This window comes from Pangasianodon hypophthalmus, chromosome 14 (genome assembly GCF_027358585.1).
Source record: "Pangasianodon hypophthalmus isolate fPanHyp1 chromosome 14, fPanHyp1.pri, whole genome shotgun sequence".
In the NCBI taxonomy this organism is placed as follows: domain Eukaryota; kingdom Metazoa; phylum Chordata; class Actinopteri; order Siluriformes; family Pangasiidae; genus Pangasianodon; species Pangasianodon hypophthalmus.
This window is the reverse complement of record NC_069723.1, coordinates 14,150,232-14,161,834: the sequence shown is the minus strand read 5'-3', so window position 1 is coordinate 14,161,834 and position 11,603 is coordinate 14,150,232. Positions and strand designations below refer to the sequence as shown.

Sequence of the window (11,603 nt, the reverse complement as noted above, 5' to 3'; positions counted from 1 at the left end):
ACTGTCACCAGTCTGACAGTAAATCTGGCCATTCACATGCATATAAATGTAAGGTCCATTCTTGATCGTTTCCCCACTCCTCCACCTCAAAACCCCATGGGATTCTCCTGTCAAACTTCTGAAGTCCACTGCATCAGCAAAGTTGCTGTGGAGCATGCATTTTCCTTTAACACACAAAGCAAAGCAGTCCTGTGCTTTTGTCTGGGGTGTTTGTGTGCTTCTGGTTAGCTGGAAGCTTTTTTGATATGCTGTAACTAGATTTAGAGTCAGTGTATGAAGAGTAATAACCCTGGCCACTCTTTTTACCATTAGTATTTTTTATCTCTTTAACTTCCTCCTCACCACTGCCTCCTAAAAGGCACAGGTGCCTGCCTGTTCTTGTGAAGGTTTAGGATAGTCATCACTTTCTGATAGTCATCACCGGTTCTACTTCTGCCACTGTTCACTACTAGGAATGTTAGTAGTTGTGATGAAAATTTTCAGCTATCCTGGCAAGTAGTAGTTGTAAGATGAGTATGGTGACTGGAGTTGTGGTATAATCTCAAAGATACTTCATCAAAAAATCTGTTCTAAATGATCGTACAAGTTTGATTCTGGTGAACCAATGAGGCCCCTCAGATGAGTGGCAAAACATATTTGATTATACCATGACTCCAGTCATTTTGATTTATTAGTACTACTTGACATCACCATTAGCAAGTGCCATGCATCAGCTCAACACTACAGATTCATATTTGCATAAACATTGTTGGCGGGGTGCTAATTATTTTCATAATTACCTTGATTCATTGAGAAAGCTCTTTCCGGACATAAAGTATACAGTTATTCAGACAGCATAAGTAGCCATGTAAGTTGCTATTTCACTGCTGTTTTTGCTTGTTGCACTCAACTGCACTCCTCATGCTTTTTATTAAACAAGTTGTCACGGTGGGCCTTGGGGAATAGATCCCTCTGACCACAGGACATCACAATGCTTGTTTGAAATTGAAATAGAGCCAGTCACTATGATTGAGTGCCATTAGAAGATGCATGGGGACAAGCTACATTGGGTTCAACTGAAGTACATTTAGAGTCACAACTCACAGAAAGGACCAATTTCTTCTTTTAGGGTAGACAAGATAACAAAATCTGTCTTCAGAACAATGAAAAATTGTCCCATTATTAACCAAAAAATGAATGATATCATGTTTGACATTTGGTAGCAGGCAGTTGCTACCTTTGGATTTCTTAAAGGCTTAAAGGCTTTTTGTAATGGCTTTGACTAAAGTAGCACCTGTGTGAAGCTGAAGATATATCATTTTGCTTTACACAGTGGGACAGAGAGGTTTAAACTGATTTGCACGAATAACAGCTACACTACATCGCCAAAAGTTTGTGGACACCTGACCCTAACACCCATATGTGGTTCTTCCCCAAACTATTGCTACAATGTTGGAAGCATATAATTGTATAGTGTGTCTTTATATGCCGTAGGATTACAATTTCTCTTCACTGGAACTAAGGGGCCCAAAAATGTTCCAGCATGACAATGCCCTTGTGCACAACACGAGGTTCATGAAGACTTGGTTTACCAAATTTGGTGTAAAATAGCTCAAGTGGCCTGTACAAAGCCCTGACCTCAACCCCACTGAACACCTTTGGGATTAAATGGAACGCCAACTGTGCCCCAGGTCTCCTCAATGGACATCAGTGCCCAACCTCACTAATGCTCTAGTGGCTGAATGGGCAAAAGCAAATAGCCTGCCTCCAAAATCTAGTGGAAATACTTCCCAACAGCAAAGGGAGGACTAAATCTGGAATGGGATGTTCAAAAAACACATATGGGTGTGATGGTCAGATGTCCACAATCTAGTAGTCGGTGGCAGCATTTTATCCAGTATCTCCACTTCTAGGTCCCATTATGTACATCATGCCAGCCTGTGTCTTGGGATTGGTAAAAAGCAAAAACATACACAGTACACTTGAGAAATAAATATTCTGACCTAATGAATCCACGTTTTACATTTTACAAGGCCCTTTACCTTTCTGAAAACACCAAAATTACAGCTTAAGTGACGAGGTGTAATGGCATGTTTGGTCGAAGGTGTGTGGGCTGCTTTTAGAACACCACCATCAAGTGGTCACAGTCTGTAAATGCTCATAATTCATGTCTGGTACCAAGGTGCATGTTCTCTTCAGAAGGACAAGAGAGCATCTTTAAATATGACCAAGCTTCAGTAAATATTATCCTTCCTTTCAGATTATGCAAGAGCATATAATTACACTTGTTAAGCACATGTAGTAAAAATGTCACAAAATACAAAATTTGTACTGCTTTTTTAGGTATAAATTTGACATTTATGAGAAATATACAGTATAGTTTAGTATATTTACTGTTTTTCATATGAATAAAGGTTATATACTGTTTTGGGAAGGAGTCTCTAGTTTGGTTATTTTCTCTGACGTCACACATCCTTGAAAAATAATGGAATGTGTAATGGAACTCAGTCCTGAGGCTTGTGCTGCTTGTTTATTCTGCACCACAGCAGCAACCATGATAAAAATCACACCAATAAGTCATGGCTGGTCACTCTTCAGAGATGTCATTTCAGCAAGCCTGACAGAGAATTAATCATGCTTACATAAGCAGTGCCATGACCAAGAGCTACAACAGCTATAATTACAGCTTCTCAAAGAGTGCATCACAAGTACAAATAGAGAATCTATGAATCTATGCTAAGGAACCATAGAATCTCAGTCATAACACACACTTAACTGCTAATTTTTAACATACATCATGATTTAATCTTATATACATATACTATATATATATATATATATATATATATATATATATATATATATATATATATACAGTCAGGTCCATAAATATTGGGACAGTGACACAGTTTTGGTAATTTTGCCTCTGTACACCACAACAGTGGATTTGAAATGAAGCAGTCAAGATGTGACTGAAGCGTAGACTTTCAGCTTTAATTCAAGGGGTTTAACAAAAATATTGCATTAACCGTTTAGGAATTACAGCCATTTTTTACAGAGTTCCTCCATTTTCACAGGCTCAAAAGTAATGGGACAATTGACTGATAAGCAGTTTCATGGCCAGCTGTGGCCTGTTTCCTCCTTATATCATGATAAATTAAGGAGATAAAAGATCTGGAGCTGATTCCAAGTGTTGAATTTGCATTTGTTAGCTGTTCATGAGAACTCTCAATATGCCGTCCAAAGAGGTGTTGATGCAAGTGAAGGAGGCCATCATTAGGCTGAAAAACCAAAACAGACCTATCAGAGAGATAGCAGAAACTTTAGGAGGGCCAAATCAACAATTTGGTACATTCTTAAAAAGAAGGAATGTACTGGCGAGCTCAGCAACACCAAAAGGCCTGGGAGATCACAGAAAACAACTAAAGTGGATGATTGCAGAATTCTTTTCTTATTGAAGAACAACCCCTTCACAACATCTAGCCAAGTCAGGAACACTCTGGAGGAGGTAGGCCTATCGTTGTCAAAGTCTACAATCAAGAGCCACCTTCATGAATGTAAATACAGATGGTTTACCTCAAGATGCAAACCGCTGGTAACACTCAAGAACACAAAGGCCAGATTAGACTTTGCTAAAAAACCTCTAAAAAAAGCCTGACCAGTTCTGATGCAAGATTAACTTGTACCAGAATGATGGGAAGAGAAAAGTATGGAGAAGGAAAGGAAGGGCTCATGATCCAAAGCATACCACATCATCCGTCAAACATATGGAGGCAGTGTTATGGCATGGGCATGTTTGGCTGCCAATGGAACTGGGTCACTGGGGTTTATTGATAATGTGACTGTTGATAGAAGTAGCAGGATGAATTCTGAGTTGTACAGAGCTATACTTTCTGCTCAGATTCAGTCAAATGCTGCAAAACTGATAGGACAGCACTTCACAGTACAGATGGATAACAACCCAAAACATACTGTGAAAGCAGCCCAAGAGCTTGGAAATTAAATGTTCTTAAATGGCCGAGTCAGTCACCTGACCTCATCCCAACTGAGCTGCTTTTCACTTACTGAAGGCAAATCTGAAGGCAGAATGACCCACAAACAAGCAGCAACTGAAAATGGCTGCAGTAAAGACCTGGCAAATCATCTCAAGGGAGGAAACTCAGCATTTGGTGATGTCCATGGGGTCCAGACTTCAGGTAGTCATTGACTGCAAAGAATTTACCTCCAAGTAATAAAAATAATCCTAATATTTATGATTATATTAGTTTGTCCCATTACTTTTGAGCCTGTGAAAATGGAGGAACTCTGTAAAAAATGGCTGTAATTCCTAAACGGTTAATGCAATATTTTTGTTAAACCCCTTGAATTAAAGCTGAAAGTCTACGCTTCAGTCACATCTTGACTGCTTCATTTCAAATCCACTGTTGTGGTGTACAGAGGCAAAATTACCAAAACTGTGTCACTGTCCCAATATTTATGGACCTGACTGTATATATATATATATATATATATATATATATATATATATATATATATATATACAGTTAGATCCGGAAGTATTTGGACAATGACAGAGTTTTTGTGATTTTGCCTTTATTCACCACAACAATGGATTTGGAATAAAACAATCAAGATGTGATTGAAGTGTAGACTTTCAGCTTTATTTTAAGAGGTTCCACAAAAATATGGCATTAACCATTTAGGAATTACAGCCATTTTAAGCAAAGTACTTCCATTTTCAGGGGCTCAAAGGTATTTGGACAATTGACTGACAAGAAGTTAACTGACCAGATGCGGTCCATTCTCTCATTACTTCAAGACAAACGAAGCAGATAAAAGTTCTGGAGTTGATATCAGGTATTGAGCTGGCATTTGGCAGCAGTTCGAGTGGAGCTACCAATATGAAGTCCAAGGAGATCTCAATGCAAGTGAAGGAGGCCATCATTAGGATGAAAAAACAAAAGAGACCTATCAGAGAGATAGAAAAAAGTTTAAGAGTGGCCAAATCAACAAAAAGTTGAAAAATCAATAAAAAGAAGGAATGCCCTGGCGAGCTCAGCAACACCAAAAGGCCTGGAAGACCATGGAAGACAACTAAAGTGGATGATTGCAGAATCCTTTCCTTGGTGAAGAAAAACCCCTTCGCAACATCAACAGAAGTCAAGAATGCTCTGGAGAAGGTAGGCGTATCATTGTCAAAATCTACAATCAGGAGACGCCTTCATGAATGTAAATACAGAGGTGCAAACCACTGGTAACATTCAAGAACAGGAAGCCAGATTAGACTTTGCCAGAAAACATCTAAAAAAGCCTCCCATGTTCTGGAATAAGATTCTTTGGACTGATGAAACCAAGATTAACTTGTACCAGAATGATGGGAAGAGAAAAGTATGGCAAAAGAAAGGAACAGCTCATGATCCAAAGTATACCACATCATGTGTCAAACATGGTGGAGGAAGTGTTATGGCATGGACATGTATGGCTGCCATTGGAATGGGCTCACTGGTGTTTATTGATGATGTGACTGCTGACAGAAGTAGTAAGATGAATTCTGAGGTGTATAGGGCCATACACTCTGCTCAAATTCAGCCAAATGCTACAAAACTGATAGGACGCCGCTTCACAGTGCAGGTGGATAATGACCCTAAACATACTGTGAAAGCAGCTCAAGACTTTTTGAAGGCAAAGAAATGGAATATTCTTCAATGGCCATGTCAATTGCCTGATCTCAACACAACAGAGTATGCTTTTCACTTACTGAAGACAAGACTGAAGGCAGAAAAACTCGCAAACAAGCAGCAACTGAAGGTGGCTGCAGTGAAGGCCTGGCAAAGCATCTCCAGGGAGGAAACTCAGAATTTGAGTTTTGAGAACATGGGCTCCAGACTTCAGACAGTCATTGACTGCAAAGGATTTTCATCCAAGTATTAAAATTATGGTTATATGTACAATTATGTCACTTTGTCCAAATACCTTTGAGCCCCTGAAAATGGAGGGACTTTGTTGAAAACGGCTGTATTTACTAAATGGTAAATGCCATATTTTTGTGGAACCTCTTAAAGCTGAAAGTCAACACTTCGATCACATCTTGATTATTTCAAATCCATTGTGGTGGTGTATAAAGGCATTGTCTAAATACTTCCAGACCTGACTGTGTGACAGATAGATAGATAGATAGGATAAGATAAGATAGAGATATAGCACTGTTGCCTTGCACCTCCGTGGTTGGGGGCCCAATGTTCCCAAATCCATTGCAACCATAACCAGGATAAACCTGACAAACCAATGAATGAATGTTATAACGTCGTATCATGCTACAGTATGTCAGCTCTTTAGTAAATTGTTTTGTAATAAATGGAAATTCAATCAGGCACATCAGTTATTTTCATGTCCTACAGCCTTAGATGCACTTTAAAGATTATTGTTCTGTTATGTATGTAGAAACACAGTGTTCAGAGAAACAAGATGTTTTGGACAAAAGTCCTCAGGTGTACAAGCCAAGTGCTTCTGAGGCTGTTAGAGGTGAAAGCAGATAACATTCTAAACAGCAGCAGTTAAAACATGTCATTCAACAGTCTATACAGTGTATATGTACAGATACTACACAGTATATGTTACCTATGCATAGCTACTAAAGCAACTACATAAAAAAAAAATTTATGAAAAGAAGACACACTACTCAATATTCCTACTCATACAAATTAGTTATATAAAATATCTTCCCATTGTAGCAGGTGAGCATATAAAACAGGAGACAGTGATATTCACTGTAGTTTGGCAAAGCATTTAACATTTTATTAGGGTTGCCCATGAGGGAAGGGTCCTACAGTATTTATCAGTTTAAAGTCTGTTTTTTTCTGCACACAAAGGCATTCAGTAATTTTGCAGAAACTCAGCTTTATTCAGCATGCAGTTGAACTGTTCACTAAAAGCCTGTAGTAATACTGGAGCCGCCTCTTCTATCGTGACATCCCGGCCGAGCTCTCGGCTGAGTGAGGTGACTCCTTTTCCCACAATACCACAGGGCACAATGTGGTCAAACCAGCTCATGTCAGTGTTGCAGTTCAGTCCCAAACCATGAGAAGTGATGTATCTACCACAGTGGATACCTGAAAATATACTGGCAGGTTACCATTCTTTTCTTACATCTGAACTTCAGTCTGTGTAAAACAATGCAGAAGAAAAAAAAACAATTACCAATTGCACATATTTTATTATTTCCAACCCAGACACCAGTGTCTGGCGAGGTGGAGGCTTTAATTCCAAACTTGCCACACATCTTAATCACTGTCTTTTCCAGTTCACACACATACCACCTCACACTCTTTTTAAAGCAGGCCAGGTTAAGAATAGGATAACACACCATCTGCCCTGGCCCATGAAAGGTTATAAGGCCTCCACGGTTTGTCCGAAAGAATTCTGCACCCAGATCTTTCAGTCTCTGCTCCTCTTCAGCAGGGTACGGTGCTCTCCGAATGCCAATGGTGTAAACAGGGTCATGTTCACACAAGAGTACTGTGTTTGGAGTTTGGCTTGAAGAATCAAAATGTTGTCTGATATATTGTTGCTGTATCTGCAGGGCACTGCGGTAAGCAACTCTCCCCAAGTTCACAACGTTGACTGAGATGTTTCCAGGTGACATCTTGATATTAGACTTGACCTGATAAGATATATATATATATATATATATATATATATATATATATATATATATATATATATATAAACATGAAAGCTTGTCAGATGAAGATGAAAAGGAAGAAGAGACACCAATGTCACCGGTAGCACCTTTAACGGGAATGTAAAAATCAACGTGGGCCAGCTAGCCGACAGGCTGTAAAGTGATCATGGTTTCTTTGGGATCTATTTCCACTAGTGGAGCAAAAATAAACAAAACTTTTGGCCATATTGTGTCTGAAATGTCAGTTACTCAGTATTAATTTCTTGTTTAGAGAACTGTTGTATTAAAGCAGTGCTATACTCCCAATTGCGAGGTTATACTGAACATCAGCACAGCTGTCCTGATATTCAGTCTAACAGCACTCTTGCTCATGTGATATTGCTTAATTATAACCTGGCTAACAATCGTTGGTTCCCAGAACCTTCTAGAGCGTTCTGGGAATGCTTGGTTTTTTTTTTTGGGAATGTTTTTTTAGTTCCTGTTTGGGTTTCCACTAAAGTTTTCTTTATGTAAATATAACATTCGCATTCCGTTGCGCACTATGGTTCAGAGAATGCTCCCCTAACATTGCCATAACTTTGTAAAATAATTGGAACCTTGCAGTTGATTCGGAAAAGGTTTGTTCCCCTTTTTTCCATAAGAACTCTCTACGCTGTAGTGTTGAGTCTCAGCAGACAGTGACGGATAGGAAAATCGCAGGTGTTAGAGACACTAATGCCTTGGACTAGGGCTTTTTGGCCTTGACTGATTAAACATTCACATTACCAATTTCGCTTCTCGCATAATTTCAGATGTGAGTAAATGAAATCAAGTCAAACAAATAGTCAAACGTAATTTCCCTTAACGCTGTCCCAGATGCGTAGTGAAACCCACTGAATACTGAGACTTACAGGAACGTGTTCAGAACACTACCGACTCTTACTGATCACACAGAGAACGGGCTTTTAAATAAATAAACAAACAAATAAATAAATAAACTTTAAAACTATTGGTCCATATTCTACTAATCAAACCACATTTTGTTTACAAAGCTAAAACAATCATTACACACTGTATTAAATCGAATATTTCCGTAATATCCAGTGAAAGGCGAAATAGAGGTCTCTTCTCTTAAATAACATTAGGACACTTTACTCCAGACAGGAGCCCTGTTCATCCCTACACACTGTTTAATGACGATAATTTTTAAATTACATTAACTTACATTACATTAATTAAATTACATTAAATTCTCTCAATTACACTGCTCTTCGTATCGTTTTGAGAGATTCTACTGGTGAAAGTAATTAACACTATTAAGAGCAAACTGTCGTTAATTGTTACCAGTACTTCGCCATTTTGGCCAAAGAGCGCAACCACAAAAACAAGAGGTGCAAAAAAGCCAAGTACAGCTGTCCGCACGAAAGTTTGTCCTAGCCCAGTGGAAACAAATTGATCTATAAAAATTGGTTTCCTTAACTGTCAGCATTTCACTCCAGTGAGCATACTTAAGAATGTGATAAACACACCAACACTTTCAGTATTGTTTTTTTTTTTTTCAGATTCGCTACTATCGAATGTGCGTAGATGAAACTGAACTTCAATATCGAAGCGCCCATCATCTGACCGTAGTAAATCAACTATACTACTTAGTACCCTACTTAACACCGTAGTGTACGCTTAGTAATATATAAGCTATTTAGACATACTATAACTACTTACTGAGTACTAGGTATACGTGTGTAGACACAGCAATAAAAAGTGACCAGTACTTGCACGTCTTCCTTCTTTCTCTAGCATCTTTCGTGCTGTTCCCTTTGCAGGACCCGTGATCCAGTGCCATCTAGTGGTCCGGAGAAGCAGTTACTCAACAGATAATCATTCAACATCAGCGACAAGGATGAGTTATTACCTGACAATTCAATAACAACTTAGTAAACAGTGAAACATGAAGAAAAACGATGAAATGATGAATGAAACATGAGGGAAAACGATGAAATGATGAATGAAACATGAGGGAAAACGATGAAATGGTGAATGAAACTGTTGCAGAATGAATATAACGTAATGCTGACAGAAAGGTTACTCAATAATTAATTACATGTTAGATAAGCAAGTATGAATTATAAAACACTGAACTCTGAATATTACCCCAGGGAACTTTACCCATCATTTTTTAGTCCAGTGTCTGAAAGTCCCATGACTAGATTATCCCACAGGAAAGCTTGTGAACCTGACTAAACACAATTATGCACCATCACATGAAATCAATTTCATTCATGTGCCCTAACATATTTTCTGAAGTGAGTTAGTCAATTTGGAATACAAGAATTTGTTCATACTCCTCTTTTGCTCCTCCTTTTGAGAAATAAGGATATAGTTGTTCAAAGATCTTACAGCATTCTAACCGAGCTAAGGAAGGACAACATCAAGGAATGATCATGATCCATCATAGAATGATACTCCTGTGTTTTTTGATCATGTTGGCCATTGCTGGTAAGTGTTCATTAGTATTTGCTAATTTTGTTAGTAGCTATTCACTGTTTCATTCAATACTGAATAGGGATATGTTATGTATGGTGTTGTGCCTGTGTTGATAAATCAGTAAATAGATAGTTCTTCCTTAAAATGAACAAAATTATATTGCGTATTTTACATTTCAGGTGAAGGTAATGCAATGGTGGCGTTTCCCTGGGGTTGTACAAACTACAGTGGTGTGTGCCGTCCAATGTGCCTTCCTACAGAACTACCCTTTGGACCTTTTGGTTGCTCAAAAGGATTTGTGTAAGTTTAAACTGCTTCTGTGTTTTATTTACTATTAACTAGCTAATTAACATTGGTGTATTGCTCATTCTCCCCATTCTTGAATCAGTTAAACTGTTGTTTTATTTTTAATTTCAGTTGCTGTGTCTCTCACATTATTCTCTGAGGAATCAAGTTACCTGTCAGTGTGCATCTGTAGCAAGTCATCTTTATCATTCAAAATCGTTCAGTATTTGACAGCATTATAACATGTCTTCATACTTTAATCAGTTATTTATTGTTTTTTTCAACACATGCAAACCAAATATCATAGCCAGTACACATATGCAATCTAGAAAAAAAAAAATAATAAAAACATTTTGGACATCTTTAGATATACTGACAACATTTCTACAACCAATAACAGTAGTATATTTTGCTGCAAATATTTGTGGGACGGGTGTCCTGAAATCCATGAGACAGAGCCTCACACGCAAGAAATTTTGTAGTAGAGTCAAGATCATATGTACAGACTCCACATCAGTGTGTTAGTACACATAAATATGAATGTCAGGTGGAATTACAGCAATCACTTAATAAATTTAATACAGAGATCTGTTTACTTACACTAGTTCCAACAACAGCTACAACACTGGTTCAAAAGCAGTGAATCTACGCACATGATGACTTGCCTGGAAAAGAGTGGGATATTCCCTTCAACTAAGAGCAGAGACCTTGTGGAGGAGTTTAAGTATCTTGACATCTTATTAATGAGTTTTGGCAAAAGAAAGCATTAAACTGACAAACAGATTAGGTCAGCGGCAGTGGTGTTACAATCGCTGTACTCGTCTGTGCACTATTGTTCCCTTCTCCTTATGATTGCAGCACAGACTCATTTTATAAACTATAAAATGTATACAGTAATATGTCTGAGTAATTACTAATTTTTAATTTCTAATCTTTTCACCCACAGAAATGCAAACCAGTTATACTATGTTAAAAATACTTTTTGTATATTTAAGACATTTCGTATCACTTTAACACCACTTTTATTAAAATTGCAATTATATTCATGCTGACATTATTTAGATTTGTTTTCAGGTTATTGATGTTTGGATTAAACCCATTATATTATGATTATGTTACCAGTTATGTGACCACCACATTACCTGAAAGTTATAGAGGAACTTTGAAGAATGCTTTAATTTCACCCACTTCACAG

The 11,603-nt window shown here is 37.9% G+C and overlaps 1 protein-coding gene across 5 annotated transcripts; it reads right to left on the bottom strand.

Moving 5' to 3' along the window:
* Positions 1 to 6,257: 6,257 nt before the first annotated feature.
* lipt2 (lipoyl(octanoyl) transferase 2) lies at positions 6,258 to 9,510 on the bottom strand. 5 transcript variants are annotated; one of them, XM_034310475.2, is made up of 3 exons: positions 9,412 to 9,510; positions 7,177 to 7,639; positions 6,258 to 7,088 (listed from the first exon to the last, which is right to left on the bottom strand). In XM_034310475.2, the coding sequence occupies exons 2-3, from the start codon at positions 7,619 to 7,621 to the stop codon at positions 6,853 to 6,855; spliced, it is 681 nt and encodes a 226-aa protein (XP_034166366.2). In that variant the 5' UTR covers positions 7,622 to 7,639; positions 9,412 to 9,510; the 3' UTR covers positions 6,258 to 6,852. The 5 variants fall into 5 exon arrangements, with proteins under 5 accessions (XP_034166366.2, XP_026790520.3, XP_034166364.2 ...); XM_026934719.3 differs by having other exon boundaries at positions 9,362 to 9,493; XM_034310473.2 differs by lacking the exon at positions 9,412 to 9,510 and adding an exon at positions 7,768 to 9,355.
* Positions 9,511 to 11,603: the final 2,093 nt, after the last annotated feature.